This window comes from Saimiri boliviensis, chromosome 2 (assembly GCF_048565385.1).
Source record: "Saimiri boliviensis isolate mSaiBol1 chromosome 2, mSaiBol1.pri, whole genome shotgun sequence".
Taxonomy (NCBI): domain Eukaryota; kingdom Metazoa; phylum Chordata; class Mammalia; order Primates; family Cebidae; genus Saimiri; species Saimiri boliviensis.
Window position 1 is genome coordinate 112152122 of NC_133450.1, and position 17565 is coordinate 112169686.

Here is a 17565-nt window from a genome sequence, read left to right on the forward strand (position 1 = left end):
CCAGGGAAGGCTTCACCAGGCAAAGGCAACCTTGGCCCTTGATGAGCAGGTGAGCTTTCTGTCCCCATCAAGCAGTCTTGATGGGGCTGATCCTGCCAGCTGCCAATCTGCTCGCTTTCTCGTGGCCTCATCCAGGTGAGCTCTGTAGAGGCGGGAAGGCACGAGGCAGAGCTTCTAAGCAACAGGGGCAGCGCGAGCAAAGGGTGGCCCTGGGAGGATCGGGTTGGATGAGAACAGAGAAACCAGGTAACAAAGGGCCACACTTGTCTCACCCGAGGCCCTAACCAGGTCGGCTCGGGTTGTGTGAGTGGACTCGGGTGGGCTCCAGTTGCCTCAGCGCCTGGTGTCCAGCTGCCCAGCCTAGCCCTCACCCGGCTCTCCCTCCGTGTCCATGGGATCAGGTGCGTGACTACACTTCCTGGGCAGCCCGCGTGCGGCAGGACCTGCAGGTGGAGGAGAGCTCGCCGGAGCCCAGCAGTGCCCCCCTGAAGCTCAGTGCCCACCAGTGGCTCCGGGCAGAGCTGGAGGCCCGGGAGAAGCTGTGGCAGCGTGCCACCCAGCTGGGTCAGCAGGCACTCCTGGCCGCAGGGACACCCGCCAAGGAGGTGGGCCCTCTCTCCTGGTGCCCCCACCTACCCTAGCTGACCTGGCCTGTGCCTGGCCACCTGGTGCCCCATCCTGTGCCATGCTGGCTTCCTCAGGGGCCTCCCTCGGAATGCAGCCCCAACCTCACTCTCATCACCCTCCCCAGCTGAGGCTCCTCGTGTTTCCATCCCCAGGTCCAGGAAGGGCTTCGAGCCCTGCAGGATCAGCGAGATCAGGTGTTCCAGGGCTGGGCACGGAAGCAAGAGAGGCTGCAGGCCGAGCAGCAGGAGCAGCTGTTCCTCAGAGAGTGTGGCCACCTGGAGGAGATCCTCAGGGCCCAGGAGGCAGGTCCCCCCACCAACCATCACCCTCCGCACAGCCTCCTGCCCCTCCTCTCCATTCCTTGCTCTGCTCAGTCCCTTCCTTCTGCCTCTCTGGCTTTTTCTCTAATACGGGGCAGCTGTGCACAAGTCCTCCCAGGTGGCCAGCGTAGAGCGCTAAGGCCTCTGGGCCTCCACCAATACTCCCAGTCCCTACCCCAGACTGAGCCCACAGGAAGTTGGCCAGAGGCTGGTCACACTCCCCACACGGTGCACAGGATGAGGCATCACCACCTCCCAACCTGGGCTCCCAGTGTTCATACAGCTCTATGCCCAAGCTCAGTGGGCACTCCCAAGGCCCTGCTATGCCCAGAGTGCCCATGGGTCCAGCCCAGCACAGGCTGCGGCTGGAGGGGTGGGCTGGCTGGAAAGTGAAAAGTCAAAGCCCTCTTTGACTTTTCTGTGAATCCAGGTCTCCCTGAAAGCCAGTCCCTTGGGGAGCTCAGTGGAAGAGGTAGAGCAGTTGATTCGAAAGCACAATGTCTTCCTGAAGGTTCTGACTGCCCAGGACAAGAAGGTAATGAACGCCGGAGGCCTGGGCGTGGTCAGAGTCTGGGGGTCGGGAGAGAGTCCTGAAGGGAGTCTCGGGGCACTTAGTGCGTTCCTGGAGGCAGTGCTGAGGAGCCTGCGAGGCTGGGGGCCTGGTTGGCGTTGACTGAGCAAGTTGTATGGGTGGCTCAAGAAGAGGGCCCAGGGTGAGACGGGCCATGCTGCAGGGACCCGGAGGGGTTATTCCACTCCATCCACAACACGTGGTCTTTGGGGAGCAGCCGGGTCTGGCCTGTAGCTGGGAGGCTCAGACAGCCCTCAGTCATGCGGGGCTGAGGTAAGGGCTCCGGTGCCCCCGAAGAAAGGACTGTGAGCCCTGTGGACCAGGCCCTGCCGCAGCCCAAGGTGGGAGAGCAGCAGCTGTGACCCTGCCCCACAGGAGGCAGCCCTTCGTGAGCGGCTGAAGGCTCTCCGGGGCCCCCGGGGGCAGGACCCACTTCCCGCCGTGCTGCAGCGCCGGGCCAGAGTGAAGGAGCTGGCGGAGAGCCGGGGACATGCCCTGCGAGCCTCGCTGCTGATGGCCGGCTTCACCCAGGCAGCAACCCAGGTCAGAGGGCACCCCCAGCCCCGGGCCTTCGAAGGGGAACACAGCTGACAGCTTCAGCTGGCTTTATGCACCATGATGCTGTGATGCAGAAACAGGTGCCGGGAGTGGATGGCTTCCCAGAGGCTGTGCCGGAGCCCAGAACATGAGATCTAAGCTGCTTTGTGTGGAGACCCCACCAGCATCCAGAGCACTAGCAGGGTCAGGGCAAAGAGAGGTGGGGAAGGGAGCAGAGCAGCGGAGGGTCCCAGGAGTAGGGGCCATATCTCCAACAGTGAGATCCGGCTGCTACCTGCAGCACGTCTTCCCCAGCTGGACCCTTGAGTGCTCATTGACAAGGAGCTGCCCACCCCACCCCACCCCACCCCTGAAGCCAGCCCCCTAGATATGACTGGGGGTTAGGCCTGGGGCCCGCCGCGTAGCATGTGGTGTTCATGCCCCACCCCACCCCCACCAGGCAGAGGACTGGATCCAGGTGCAGGCCCAGCGGCTGAAGGAGCCCATCCCTCCTGGGGACCTGAGAGAGAAGCTGAAGCCCCTGCTGAGACACCAGGCCTTTGAGGCTGAAGTCCGGGCCCACGAGGAGGTCTTGATCTCTGTTGGCAAGGTGACAACTAGGGGCCCTCAGCTCCCTGCCTGCCCCGAAGTGTGGCCGAGGGATGAGGTCTTAGGAAGGGCAGCAGACAAGGTCCTGTGTCCCCTCTCTCCCTCTAGAAGGGTGAGGATCTCCTGGCACAGAGCCACCCTCGAGCGGGAGAGGTCTCCCAGCGGCTGCAGGGGCTGCGGAAGCAGTGGGAAGACCTGAGGCAGGCGGTGGCCCTCAGAGGCCAGGAGCTGGAGGACAGGCAGAAGTTTCTGGAGTTCCTGCAGGGAGTGGACTTCGCAGAGGCCTGGATCCAGGAGAAGGTGTAGCCCCAGCCGGGCCTGGGCTGAGAGATGGGGGAGGGAGCCCTCCCTTGACAGGAGGAAGCCCCAGCACTGGGTGCCAGGGGTGTGAGCGGGCGCTCACAGCGCACCCTGGGCCTTCGCAGGAGGTGATGGTGAGTGTTGGCGACCTGGGCCAGGACCTCGAGCACTGCCTGCAGCTCCGAAGGCGCCTCCACGAGTTCCGAGGAGCTTCTGCTGGGGTGAGGGGGCCCCCGCTGGGGTAGAGGTTGACCACGCATCCCTCACTGTAAATCCAGTTGAGAGCAGGGAAAGGGCATGTGCTCCACACCTGCTCTTCCCATGCCGTGGGGCAGGATCCCTCATCTCACCTTCGCTCCTTCCTCTTTGGAATGCGGGTAGCACCCATCTCGGAGGTAAGGGAGCACGTGTGTGTGCGGTGGCAGGTATGTGGATCTCTAGCTGTGATCGACCTGTGTCTAACCTGCATAGACCTGTGTCCCCTGCCACGCACAGATGCATACTTGAAAAACTGATACAACTGGAATGAAGTCTGGTCCAGTCGATAGTATTATACGAACGTCTGCTTCCTGGTTGTAATGTTGAATAGGATCTACTGTAAGGGAAGGTGGGGGAAGGGCATGTGGACCTCTCTGCGTGACTTCTGCTATTTCCTGTGCATCTATAATTATTTCAAAAATCTTCAAAAGATAGAACATATGCCTGGATGTGGTGGATAATCGGCACCCGCCTTCAGTGTGACTGTTTCAGCATCTCAGTGTCTCCTCATCACCCCCCACCCGCCCCGCCCCCTTACACACACACACACACACACACGCACGCACGCACACACGCACACAGGCACCAAACATCTCTTATGTGGTATACAGGGGGAAAATATTGGCAATGTATTCACAACCAGGTGTTAAAGACCAAATGTACTAATCCTGTCCCCCGGTGTAGATGTGTAACTTTTTAAAAGGCAGCAGTGCTTAAACGTAGGACATCCCTTGCTGATGATAGAATTTCATAGATGCTGTACCGGATGCCATAGTAGGAAGAGAGCTAGACTTTAAAGGAGTGGGGCTTAAATCCTAGCTCTGCCACGAAGGAGCCACGTTAGCCTCTGAGCTCTGCTCAGGCATCTATAAAAGGAAAGGAATGTTCTTCCCTGTCTACTTCACATGAGGCCCTTCATAGAAAAGTGCTGTGGAAATTTAAACAAGCTCCGCAGATGCCATAGGCAGGAGGCCTGCAGTCACACCCGGTGGCAGACCCCCGGCAGACCCCTCCCTGTGCACCTTTAAGCCCTGCCCAGTGTCCAAGCAGCAGCAGCCTCAGCTCAGGAGAGTCCTGGGGCAGGGACACTCAAACCCCAGGAAGCCAAAGCTCAGGTTCCATTCCACAGCCTCCCTTTGCTTTTCTTTATCCAAGAAGCTGAATTTCATTTTAAAAGTGTCTGTGGGTGGTCACAATGGCTCACACCTGTAATCCCAGCACTTTGAGAGACCAAGGTGGGCAGATCACTTGAGGTCAGGAATTCAAGACTAGTCTGGCCAACATGGTAAAACCCCATCTCTACCAAAAATTAGCCAGGCTTGTTGGTGGGTACCTGTAGTGCCAGCTGTTCACAAGGCTGAGGCAGGAGAATTGGGGAGGTGGTGGTTGCAGTGAGCTGAGATTGCACCACTACACTCCAGCCTGGGTGACAGAGTGAGACTCCGTCTCAAATTTAAAAAAGAGTTTCTGTTAGCATGTTCCCACTCTACCCTCCTACGTGGTCCCCGACCCAGGGATTCCGTTTCCTGGGCTTAAAGATGGCTCTGGGGCTCCAGGCTCCAGGCTGATCTTGCTCAATTCGCCTGGATGGGGTGACCTCAGGCACCTGCCACTGTAGAGGAGGCAGGAGACAGTTTCTCCCACCGCCCAAATACGCTTCTCCTCATGCTTTGGGGCACAGATATGCTCCCAGTGCCTGCTGAGGTGGGAAGAAGGGGCTCGTGGGGGAGGGGTGCCAGTGTCCTCACCCGCACCTCCCCTATAGGACACAGTGGGTGATGCCCGCATCAGGACCATCAGTGACTTGTCACTCCAACTCAAGAACCGGGACCCTGAGGAAGTCAAGATCATCTGCCAGCGGCGAAGCCAGCTCAACAACAGGCCAGTCCCAGGCTGGGGAGAACCGAGGGGCTGGGAGAGGGGTGGAGAGGCCCCTCAGGCTCCACGTGACAATGCTACCCCTCGGCCAGGTGGGCAAGTTTCCAAGGCAGCCTGCTCCGGTACCAGCAGCAGCTCGAAGGGGCCCTGGAGATACACACCTTGTCCCAAGAGCTGGACAATGTCACCGAGAGGATTCGGGAGAAGGTACATGGTGTAAAGGGGTCCTGGAGGGGGCTGTGAGCAAATGCAGTCAGGGGAGGGGTGCTGCCTAGAGTCTCCCGTCCATCTTGCCCCTCACCTACCTCTCCTGTTCAGCTGGGTACTCGGAGGTAGGTCCTACCAGGGCTGCACCAGGGGAATCTGATGGGCTGGCCCTCGGATCAACTCAGGAACATAGAAGTGCCCGTTGCAAGCTCAGAAGGGGCTTCCCTGTTTCCTTTCTCCCCGGAACCTGGTCCCCAGACACAACACAGGTCCAGAGGCCAGAAAGCACCCTCTCTGCTTCCTCCCATCCCTGAGGCAGCCCAAACCTTCAGGGAGTTTGCCCTGGGACTGTGTTCGCAACCACAGAGACCCGGGCGGGAATCAGGCAGTTAGAACCCGGTCTATGAAGCTCTCCTGTGAAACGGGTGCGGCCTGTGCTGGGCACGCCTGGCTGTTTACTCTGCTGGCTCCTGCTTCAGATGATGGCACAGGCCTGTCTGCCCATCCTTGCTCCGTTTTCTTTCTCACCCCTCAAGGGATGAGAGTCAAATCAGATTGTACAAGGAAGCGGCCCACATATGAGGCTCTTAGCTCAGAGGAGACTCCAAACCTAGGGTTGAGCCTCTGAATGATCCCCTCAAATAAGGAAGGGACCCCTGGCCCCCAAAGCCAGGGCCCTGCTTGGGCCCCACTGTGGTAACCGGTAGGGAATCACGCCGTGTGCTTGATGTGCACACAGAGGCCATTGGCCCTAGCCCGGCCCTTTGCCAGGAAGGAGGAGCTGAAGCAAAGGCCCAGCAGGTGACTTGCTGTGCCCCTCCCCCAGGATGCGTTGATCCAGGCCCTGGACTGTGGGAAGGATCTGGAGAGCATGCAGAGGCTGCTGCGGAAACATGAGGAGCTGGAGCGGGAAATTCACCCCATCCAGACCCAGGTGGAGGTACGCAGCTGGGGTGGAGCTGCGCCCAGGCCACCTCCTCACTGGGAACCTGGACGGAAGCAGGGCTGCCAGGGCTCCCCTGGCCCAGTCTCTGACCCCAGCTTTCCCCACAGTCCCTAGAGCATGAGGTGGGCCTCCTCTGCCAGAGAAGCCCCAAGGCAGCCCATGGCCTCAGGCACAGGCAGCAGGAGATGACCAACAGCTGGTGGCAGCTCCAGAGCGGGGCCCAGAAGCGGTATGAACCCTGCAGGTCTTGTCCTCGCTGACCCATGCCCCAGCATTTCAGTCCCCGTGCTCCCCTAGGATTCCTTCTCCACCTTTCAAATAACTGTACTGTCTGTCCAGTAACTCCCAGCCGGTGGGCCCTCCCATGGTTGAGGGGACTAAGGGACAGAAGACACCAGTGGGCATGGGGGAGAGGGGCTTGAAGCCTGGGGACTAGCTCATAAGCGCTGTGGGCAGGAGGGAGGCGCTGGATGCCTTGCACCAAGCTCAGAAACTCCAGGCAACGCTGCAGAAATTGCTGGTCGGTGCCCAGAGGCTGCGGACTCAGATGGATGTGAGCCCCACTCCTCGCAGCCCTGTGGAAGCCCGGCGAATGTTAGAAGAGCACCAGGAGCACAAGGTGAACGGGCAGCTGGCCCAAGCCTCTCCCGGGCCCTCCTTTTCTTCTCAGCACCACCCTCCCTTTCCTCTCATCCCCGCTTGCTCTTGGGCCTCCTGAGTGTCCCCCTCGGCCAGCATCCTCCAGCCTCCCACCCCTCAGCTGCCTCCCCACCTCTCCTCCTGCCTGCTGGGCTGCTTCCAGCCTCCAGTGATCTGAGCCCAGTCCCGTTCCAGGCCGAGCTGGAGTCCTGGACAGACAGCGTCAGCCTGGCCCGCAGCACTGGGCAGCGGCTACTCACAGCGGGGCACCCGTCTACCCCTGACATTCGCCAGGCCCTAGCTGGCTTAGAACAGGAGCTGAGCAGCCTGGAAGGGGCCTGGCAGGAACACCAGCAGCAGCTGCAGCAGACACTGGAGCTACAGGCAGGCACAGTCCCATCCCCAGCCTACATCTTGCCCCCGCCCAACAGGACCTGCCTTGACCCCACAGCCCCTGGCCAGGGCTAAGGCTGGAGGAGAGTACTGTACCGGGACTCCCCCACCGCTCAGCATTCCCGCCTGCCAGGCACCTGGTTCCCCAACCTGTGCCACTGGAAGGGTCGCTCCTCTGTGGCCATATCCTCTGCCGACTGTCTCTTGCCTTTTCCTTCATTCCCAGCTGTTTATAAGCTCTGTGGAGAAGATGGAACGTTGGCTTTGCAGCAAGGAAGACGCCCCAGGCAGTGAGGTTCTGCGGGTAGGTGCCCGGCAGGAATGGTCAGGAAGGGGGGACTTACAAGAAGAGTGTTAGGGATCAAACCAGCCGGTGCTGCCTGAGCTCCCCAGGCCAGGGATCCCTTCTGGGGCATCTCCCCTCCATGGGCCACGTCCGTCACTGGGCGGTTACTTACCCATCATCTGGAGCAGTTGCCATGCAGCTGTGGACAGGCTTCACCACGAACACTAAAGAGCTTCAAGAGTGCTTGTGTGGGCCTGGCCCATTCCTGCCAACTCGCCCCTGCCTCCATCACTTCCCAAATGCCTAAAGGGTCACTTTTCCCACCAGTGCCCCAACCCTGTAGCAGACAAGTATAACTCGGAGGAGGCATCAGAGGATAACTGGGGACTAACCTCGTCCTCCAGGGAGCACAGAGGAATGAGTGTTCACCTTTCGTGAAAAAGCTCTGCTGGCCCCGGAGATTCTGGCTCTTAATCCCTATCCCAAAGCCTCCCCTGGCTGGAAATCACTGTCCTCAATCTTGAAATGGCCTTGAGCCATGTGAGGGATGTGTTTGGGTCGAGCAGCCGCTCTGTGGATGAGCATTTGGTAGGATGGCTTTAGGTGGGAAGGCAGGTAGCCTGGGATGGGAGTGGGCAGTCCCGTGGACAGTATTGGGTCCCTTGCTCCCACCAGGACCCCTTGGCCCCCGTGGAGCCTCTTCTGTGGAAGCACAAGATGCTGGAGCGAGACTTGGAGGCGCAGGCGGGAAAGATCAGTGCTCTGGAGGCCACGGCCCGCAGCCTGCAGCAGGGTGGGCACCCTGAGGCCCAGAGTGCCCTGGGCAGGTGCCAGGCCATGCTCCTAAGGTAGTGCTGGCTCTGGGGTGAGGGTTGCTGTGGGCAGGCTGGTGCAGGCATCTGGCATCCTGGTTTTTCCCTTCCCATCTTCCACTGCTTGATCCAGCCTCACCAGCCTTTTCCAAGGACTGAAGTCAGATGCCAGGGGTCCCCAGAGCTCCTGATCCTGCAGTGTGTCTTCCTGTTATGGACATGAAACACCACGTGGAAAATCCCACTTCCTTTTACATTTAGTTGTGATAAAGGGAGTTTACACAGAGACTTATGCTAGGAGAAGAGAGGAAAATGTCTGGTGAAACAGGAAGTAGCAGGGCTCAGTGGTCGAGCATGGGCCTTCCAGGGTGGTAGTCCTGAGTTCCTGTGCTGCCCACTAATGGTGGGACTTAGGCAATTTCCTCCTGACGGCATCTGAGCCTCGCATCCTGGCCCTAAGTGCTGTGACAAGGTTGAAAGCACGGTACAGGCCCCACAGGCAGGGTGGCAGAAGTCTTAGGTTATCTAACAGAAGTTTAGGCACAGATACGTGTGACCCCGTGGCCCATGAGACCCCAGCTCTGCATTTTCCCCTGTAAAATCTCATCGGGTTTGGCTGCTTCATCCAGCTCCTCAGACATTTAGAGCAAGGCAGATACGGTCAAAAGCCAGATCCCAGACTGGTGAGGGCTTTGGTCCTTCCCAGCACAGCTGCCAGCACCTACAAATGCCGAGGCTCCTTGTGCTGCTATCCTGGCAGTGGCCGGGCCACCCTCTCTCTGTTCTTGCAGGTGGACTGCACCTGGGTACTTGTGGAGGTCTTTGAATTAACAGAATGCAATCACTGCTTTGCTGGTCTGTCACCGCCCCCTCCCCCAGTCACCATAGGTGGTTCCTGGCAGGCTCCGCTGCCCCCAGCACCTGACTCGCACCCCGCCCCCAGCTTCTGACCTTCTGCAGGAGCATGTTTCTGTTCAGTTCAGCCTCTCCCCACCCACTACGCCCTTTAGCAGTGAGATTTAAACTCATACCAGCATGGGCAGGAGTGTGTGGACCCTCAGGTGTGAGAGATCCTCAGGGGTGGGGTGGGTAGGAGGGATATTAGATCTTCTATTTACTTTATAGATCTCAATTTCTATTTTCGTGCATATGGCAATGTACATGATATTGGCAGAGGTACATATATAGTACATACATTATTTAATATTATATAAATGTTAGGTATTACATATATATATTGGGAGGCGCTGCTTTAAAAATTCTTGCTGCCGGGCGCGTGGTGGCTCACGCCTGTAATCCCAGCACTTTGGGAGGCTAAGGCAGTTGGATCACCTGAGGTCAGGAGTTAAAGACCAGCCTGGCCAACCTGGTAAAATCTCGTCTCTACTAAAAATATAAAAATCAGCTGGGCGTGGTGGCGGTTGCCTGTAGTCCCAGCTACTCAGGAGGCTGAGGCAGCAGAATCACCTGAACCTGGAAGGCGGAGGTTGCAGTAGGCTGACATCTTGCCATTGCACTCCAGCCCGGGCAACAGAGTGAGACTCCATCTCAAAAACAGTTATTACTATTGCTAATACCAATGCATGATCAAAAAAGGGGTTTAGACACTGTGTTAGTCTGCTCAGACAGCTGTTCCAAAATACCAACAACTAGGTGTGGTGGATAAACCAGCAATTCCCAACCTTTTTGGCACCAGGGACCTGTTTTGTGGGAGACAGTTTTTCCCAGGGGATGGGAGGTGGTTTCGGGATGAAACTGTTATCTGTCAGATCATCGGGCATTAGATTCTCATAAGGAGCCGGCAGCCTAGATCCCCTGTGTGCGCAGTTCACAGCAGGGTTCCAGCTCCCGTGAGAATCTGATGCCAGCGGATCCAACAGGAGATGGCGCTCAGGTGCTCATGCTCTGCCACTCTTCTGTGCGGCCGGTTTCTAACAGGCCGAGGACTGGTGCTGGCCTGTGGCCCAGAGGCTGGGAGCCCTGGAATAAACACTTTTCTTCTCATGATCCTGGAGGCTGGAGGGCCACGGTCCAGGTGTCAGCGGTGGGCTTCCTTGGAGGCCTCCCTGTTCTGGCAGAGCCTCCTTGCCCCTGCGCCTGTGTCTGCCCCAGCAGCGTCCTCTCATAAGGACACATCAGGTCACATTGGATTAGGACCCACACATAGGACCTTGTTTTCTCTTAATTGCTTCTTTCAAAGACCCTGTCTCTAAATCCGGTTCTGGGGTTAGACCTTCAACATAAAAACTTGAGGGTACAGGCTGGGCGTGGTGGCTCACAGCTGTAATCCCAGCACTTAGGGAGGGCAAGGTGGGTGGATCATTTGAGGTGAGGAGTTTGAGACCAGACTGGCCAATATGCGGAAGCCTCACCTCTACTAAAAGTCCAAAATTTAGCCAGGCCTGGTCCCAGCTGCTCAGGAGGCTGAGGCAGGAGAAGAGAATTACTTGAACCCAGGAGGTGGAGATTGCAGTGAGCCAAGATGGCACCACTTCATTCTACCCTGGGCAACAGAGAGAGACTTTGTCTAAAAAAAAAAAAATTTAAAAAAAAAAAAGGGGGGGTACAGAATTCAGCCCATAACAGATACAGATGGGGAGTGCAATGTACCTTTATTCCAAAGGAAATTCCAGACTCCAAATATACCCAAGGAAACCTAGGCTGGACGGGCACACACATGCATATGTGTTCCGTGTACCCCAGTGGGCCCCGGGGGTGGCCCCAGGTCCACAAGCCTCTTTTTCTGACAGGAAGGAAGCGCTCTTCAGGCAAGCCAGGACCCGCCGCCACCGCCTGGAGGAGCTCCAGCAAGTGCAGGCCTTCCTGCAGGACTCCCAGGAGGTTAGCCTCACCAGGAGATGGAGGTGGTCGCAGCACTTGGGGGGGCTGGGAAGGAGGAGTCACCCCAGGGAAAGGCCACCCTTTCTCTGGAGCATCCCAGAGGTAGGGGATGGGAGAGCCGTGGACATCACGCGTGTCGTCCCCATGTGCCCAGGCGGCCGCGTGGCTGAGGGAGAAGAACCTGGTGGCCCTGGAGGAGGGTTTGCTGGACCCGGCCACACTGCCGGTGCAGTTGCGGAAGCAGCAGAATTTCCAGGCCGAGCTGGACGTGAGCATGCACCAACAGCAGGAGCTGCAGCGGGTAAGACCCTGTCGGAGGAGGCCGTGGGGCAGCTCTCCAGGCAGAGCACAGGACTGTGCCCCAGAGCTGGGCTGAACTGCAGTGACAGTGGCCAGTGCTATCCAGTCCTTTTTGTGTGCAGGCACCTGAAGCGGTTGTGTACGTGGAAGAGTAGTGAGAAGCAGTTGCTTCCCCAGGGAACCGTCTCCAAAAGTAAACCTTTTCAGTAATTTTGAAGATACTATTTTGATGCGATCAGGACATAGCCAGCAGTTCTGTGGGTGGAGTCAAAATGTAGCCACTTTTTTGGAGTCAGGGTCTCCCTCTGTCACCCAGGCTAGAGTGCAGTGACGAGATCTCGGCTCACTGCAACCTCCACCTCCCAGGCTCAAGTGATCTTTCCAGCTCAGCCTCCCCAGTAGCTGGGATCACCAGCCTGCGTGCTATGTCCCACAGCTTTTTTGTATTTTTGGTAGAGACAGGGTTTCACCATGTTGCCTAGGCTGGTGGCAAACTCCTGAGCTCAGGTGATCCACCTGCCTCGGCCTCCCAAAGTGCTGGGATTACAGGCGTGAGGGCCTTCCCTCACCAAGGCCTGGCATGGCACCTCTTTAAACACTCCCTTTTCCATCTGCAGGGGCAGGTCCTGACCCTAGGCTGGCTCCCTCTATGTAAATCACCCTGCTAAGTATTTTGTATGCTTTATCTCATTTAAACAAAATAACCATTATTTTCTCTACAATATGGGTGAGGAAAATGAGGTTTGGAGAGGCAAAGAAACTCGCCCAAGAACGTGCAGCTGGCTTGCAAGGACTCTACAGCTGCGGTGCTGGTGGTCCCAGTCCACACAGCACCCTGGAGCCAGCAGTCCTGAGTCGATAAGGTGTGTTTCATGTTGTGGCTGCAGGAGGGACAGAGGCTGCTGCAGGTGGGCCCCCCAGCCTCGGAGGCCATCCAGGAGCGACTGCAGGAGCTGGGAGTGCTCTGGGGTGAGCTGCAAGCCAACTTCCAGAAAAAGGCAGCTAAGCTTCAAAAAGCCTGCGAGGTGAGGTGGTGTGGGTCACCCGGTAGCTGGCTGGGCTCCGGGCCTCTCCCCTCCTACCCACCTCACTGTCTACCCTAGGCCCAGCGTCTACGGCGGAGCATGGAGGAACTGTCGAGCTGGCTGGAGCCCATCGAGGTTGAGCTGAGAGCCCCCATTGGGGGCCAGACCTTGCCTGGGGTGGGCGAGCTCCTGGGCACACAGGTGGAGCTGGAGGCAGCCATGGATAAGAAGGCCAGGCAGGCTGAGGCGCTGCTGGGCCAGGCCCAGGCCTTGGTGAGGGAAGGCCACTGGCTTGCCCAGGATGTGGAAGAGCAGGCCTGGCAGCTGCTCCGGAGGTAGATTGGCCTGTGCCCTCAGCTTCTCCTCCCTGCCTTCCTGGAGGTACCCCACCTCTGCCCCTTAAGTGATGTCTTGTCACTTCTTCCCCTTGCCCATGGTGATGGGCACAGCTGGGTGATCTGTGTGTCACCAGGTCGCCCTAATACTGGCACCCGTGGTCCCTGCCTCCCTGGGTCCCGCCCTCCACCCTCCACCCCCCCCACTACCCACCCTCCACCCTCCATTTTCCACCTCTGCAGGGTCAAGAGCCTGTGGGAGCCCCTGCAGGAGCGCAGGACAGCCCTGGAGGCCCAGAGCCTCCTCTTGCAGTTCTTCAGGGACGTCGACGAGGAAATGGCCTGGGTGCAGGAGAAGCTGCCCCTGGCCACTGCCCAGGACTATGGCCAGAGTCTGAGTGCTGTGCGGCAGCTGCAGGAGCAGCACCAGGTGAGGCCCACCCGGGATGCGGGGAGGGGAGGGCCTCGCTTCCATGCAAGTGGGGCTCCTCAACCAAGGAAATGGCACCCCCTGTGGCCTAGCCAGGAACTCTCTGGCTGTGGGGGCTTTTGGCCTACCCGAGATTCTCTGGGGGTCATGGGGACAGGGAACTCCTTGGGGGAGGCAAGTTAATGGGGTCCCATGAAGCCTCAAGCACAACCGTGGGAGTCCGCCAAACGTCAGCAGCATCCCCATCCTCTCCTCCTACCCTACAGAACCTGGAGAGAGAGATGAGCAGCCATGAGGCTCTGACCCGGGTGGTGCTGGGCACTGGGCACAAGCTGGTACAGGCGGGGCATTTTGCTGCCCGTGAGGTGGCCGCCCGCGTGCAGCAGCTGGAGAAGGCCGTGGGCCACCTGCAGGCAGAGGCGGTGCGGAGGCGGCTTCAGCTGCAGGAGGCTCAGGAGGCCCAGCAGTTTCTGACTGAGGTGAGGGGAGTGACGAGCCGCTGGGCCAGGAACTCCAGGGCCAGGGCAGCCAGAAGGTGACTCCAGGGGCTCCAGGCCTGGGCATCTTCGTCACCTCTGCTCAGTGGTCTCCTGCCCCCAAGGGCTTCCTTCCCCCTGTTTCCCAGAAACGGGCCGCTGGTTGGGTTGGCTTTTTTCTTCCCTCTAGACCAGTGGTTCTCAACCAGGGCTTTACATGGGAATCATCTGGAACCTTCCCTGGACCATTATACCTCAATGACTTCAGAATGGTGAATGTAATTGTGAAGGAAGAAAAACTGAAATAGGCGAATAATTCAAAGGGAGAAACACTGCAAGGAATATCTGCTAAAACTTGGTTTAATGTTATTGACAAAAACAAAATCTATGCCTATGAATCAGTAATAAAGTATCTATTTTGCATGGGGAAAAAAAAATCACCTGGACCCTTTACCAAACACTGCCGCTCTGGCTGCATTCCAGACCAGATGTGACAGTGGAGGGGCAGGGCCCAGGCCGAGGGAGCGCTAAAGCTCCCAGGTGATCGCCATGTGTAGGCAGGTTGAGAATCCAGCTGTAAATCCTGAGCCCTGGAGGGCATCCAGAGAAAACATCACTCTGTCACCCCAGCTCCTGGAGGCAGGATCCTGGCTGGCCGAGCGGGGCCATGTCCTGGACAGCGAGGACATGGGCCACAGTGCTGAGGCCACCCAGGCCCTACTGCGGCGACTAGAGGCCACCAGGAGAGACCTGGAAGCGTTCAGCCCACGCATTGAGAGGTTGCAGCAGACAGCGGCACACCTCGAGAGCAGGAAGAACCCAGAAAGGTGAGCAGGAGCCACCCCAGCCGGGAAGGAGCAGAGAGAAACCCCCTGCAGAGGCAGCAGGAGGCTGCCCCTCAGGGAGGCTAGAGAGGAAGGGCTCCAGTCCAGGCTGCGCTCTTTTCCTACAGCCCCAAGGTGCTAGCCCAGCTGCAGGCGGTGCGGGAGGCCCATGCAGAGCTGCTGCGGAGGGCAGAGGGCAGGGGGCATGGCCTGCAGGAGCAGCTGCAGCTCTACCAGCTGGAGCGAGAGACCCTGCTCCTCCACGCCTGGCTGACCACCAAGGCGGTCACTGCCGAGTCCCAGGACTATGGGCAGGACCTGGAGGGTGTCACAGTGAGTGACTCCTGAGCATACCTTGCGGGGAGTGGGTGGAGGCTGAGGAAGGTCTGAGCCGGGATGGAGGGGTTGTTGGGGATTAAGCAGAAAGGAGCTTGGAGAGGGTGTCCCAGGGAGGATCCCGAGGGTTCCAGAACCGGGGCTGAGGGATTTCGGAGCCATGAGAGTCTGCTGAGCTCTTCGTGAGCTTTGAGAGCTCATGATACCATCTCAGGTGACCCTGCCGGGCCTCACACCTTTGCAGGTGCTGGAAGAGCAGTTTGATGCTTTCAGAAAGGAAGTTCAGAGCTTGGGCCAGGCCAAGGTGCAGGCGCTGAGGAAGCTGGCAGGCACCCTGGAGCGGGGTGCACCCAGGAGTTATCCCCACATCCAAGCCCAGAGGAGCCGTATTGAGGCCGCTTGGGAGAGGCTGGACAAGGCAATACAAGCCCGCACAGAGGTGGGTGACCACAGGCGGGGCCGAGCTAAGGGGTCTGAGTCTTCAACAAAGCATGTCTGGCCAGCATCTGAATCCCTCTTAGCCCTCCCTACCACAGGCTTTAGTGCCAACAAGACACACACCCTGCTGGTCTCCTCTGGTCAGCCACATGCATTGGCCCCAGTGGATGTTCCCTCTCCCTCCCTGGCTCAGCTTTCTTCCAAGACTTGGCTGCAACTGAGGCTCTATCACAGCAGCCCAGCCTCCTGCACCCCTGACAGACCCTGCAGCCCAGGACGTTCCGTCTCTGTAGGACCTGGGCTGGGGCCGCCTCCTGAGCTGACCCTGTCTCCCAGCCCTGTGAGGTGCTGCGGGTGGTACTGCCGGGGCCAGCCAGACCCCCGAGAACCGGCCTGCTCCCTCACGTCGACCCAACGCTTTGCGTCTGCCTTTCCCTGAGAGGCACGTGAGGCCCTCTCTTCTCTGGGCCCCCCGGCCCCGGCCTGCCACTCAGCCCGCATCATCACATTCCCCGAGGGCCACGGTGTGGAGGATGTTTTCTGTGCCTGGAGGCACAAGCCCCATGGTCCTCCTTGTTCAAAAGGAGGTGACCCAGGAGGAGGCCCTGTCTCCAGGGAGAAAGGAGTCTTGGGAGCAGAGCGCAGCCCTGAGCAGGTCCTTTCTCCTCTCCCAGAACTTGGCTGCAGCCCACGAGGTCTATACCTTTGAGCAGGCAGTGGCCGAGCTGCAAGGAAGGATGGGGGAGAAGACAGCCCTGATGAAGGCGGAGGATGGAGGCCACAGCCAGTCATCTGTGCAGACCCTGCAGCAGCAGCACAGGCGCCTGGAGGTGAGGCCCGGGCCCTGCAGCCTGCCTGTGTGACCCCTTCCCGAAGCCAGTGGCTCAGGGCACCTCTCTCAGCCTCCCCCAGGTGTTAGGTGAGGGCCCTCTCACCACAGCAGTGTCCGCCTCCTCGCCAGACACCCAGATCCCTTCTCCAAAGGGGCCTGGGACTTGGCCCAGGTTGTGTAGCTGAGTGGAGGTGGCTCTTCAGGCCTGGGTGCTCCTGAATGGGTAGCGTCATTGGCTCACTGGGGAGACTGAGGCCTGATCTCGTGCTCTGGTTGCAGAGAGAGCTGGCAGCTATGGAGAAGGAGGTGGCACGGGTGCACATGGAGGCCGGCCGACTGGGCCAGCTACATCCTGCGGCTCAGGGGGGCCTGGCCGAGCAGCTGGCCAAGGTGCAGGAGGCCTGGGGCACCCTGCAGCTGAAGGCCCAGGAGAGAGGCCGGTGGCTGGCACAGGCTGCACGGGGCCACGCCTTCCTCGGGCGCTGCCGGGAACTGCTGTAGGTATCCTTCCTTGGCTGCTGGCTCACCTCTGCCCTGCGAGGTGGGGGTAGCCTGGTTCTTGGGAGAGCTGGACCCTCCCTCCTTTGCTCTTGCCCTGCCCTTGCTCCTCCCCTGCCCTTGCTCCTCAGCCAGCCCTGACAACAGCTCCCTTCCCTGCCCTACAGAGAACGGGCACAGGAGAGGCAGGAGCTGGCATCCTCCGAGGAGCTGGCTGAGGATGTGGCGGGGGCTGAGCAGCTCCTTGGGCAGCATGAGGAGCTGGGGCAAGAAATCGGGGAGTACTGCCTTCAAGCCCAGGACCTGTGGCAGGAAGGACAGCAGCTGCTAGATGACAGCCACTTCATGTCCCTGGAGGTGTGAACACAGAGGGTGGGCCTGGGGTCGGGCCAGGGAGGCAGCCTGATTGCCCAAGGCCTTAGGGCCTCTCACAGGTGTGGACACCAGCAGGACAGGAGGACTGGGCATGGGCAGGGAGAAAAGCTGGGAAGGGGCAGGTGCAGGTCTCACAGCCTTCCCTCTGCACTTCCATTCATCCTTGGCTCTCCAGCCCATCCCAAAGTGGGAGCTCTACCCAAGCTCTCACCCACAGCAGCCCTTCCCTGCCAGGTGACAGAGTGTCTGCAGGAGCTGGAAGGTCGGCTGCAGGAGCTGCAGGAGGCCTGGGCCCTGCGCCGGCAATGCTGTGCCAAGAGCTGGGGCCTACAGAAGCTTAGGCAGGAGCTGGAGCAGGCCGAGGCCTGGCTGGCCTCCCGGGAAGGCCTCCTGCTGGAGCCCGACTATGGGGTGAGTGGGGGTCCTGCCGCTTAGCTGGTCACCAGGCTCCAGTACCCCCAGAGCTGGGCCT

At 59.2% G+C, this 17565-nt stretch overlaps 1 protein-coding gene across 1 annotated transcript in view; it reads left to right on the forward strand.

Moving 5' to 3' along the window:
• SPTBN5 (spectrin beta, non-erythrocytic 5) overlaps positions 1-17565 on the forward strand; it is a 46326-nt gene that overhangs the window by 24711 nt on the left and 4050 nt on the right. The window contains 28 exon segments of the mRNA XM_074389931.1: positions 402-605; positions 780-929; positions 1378-1482; positions 1894-2061; positions 2516-2665; positions 2773-2964; positions 3090-3185; positions 4988-5103; positions 5193-5307; positions 6134-6247; positions 6361-6482; positions 6710-6872; positions 7088-7276; positions 7512-7589; positions 8247-8419; positions 11134-11224; positions 11379-11525; positions 12412-12549; positions 12628-12884; positions 13128-13314; positions 13581-13793; positions 14421-14617; positions 14743-14947; positions 15195-15389; positions 16063-16218; positions 16500-16717; positions 16886-17075; positions 17328-17504. Of these exon segments, the coding sequence (XP_074246032.1) occupies positions 402-605; positions 780-929; positions 1378-1482; positions 1894-2061; positions 2516-2665; positions 2773-2964; positions 3090-3185; positions 4988-5103; positions 5193-5307; positions 6134-6247; positions 6361-6482; positions 6710-6872; positions 7088-7276; positions 7512-7589; positions 8247-8419; positions 11134-11224; positions 11379-11525; positions 12412-12549; positions 12628-12884; positions 13128-13314; positions 13581-13793; positions 14421-14617; positions 14743-14947; positions 15195-15389; positions 16063-16218; positions 16500-16717; positions 16886-17075; positions 17328-17504 (4506 nt within the window).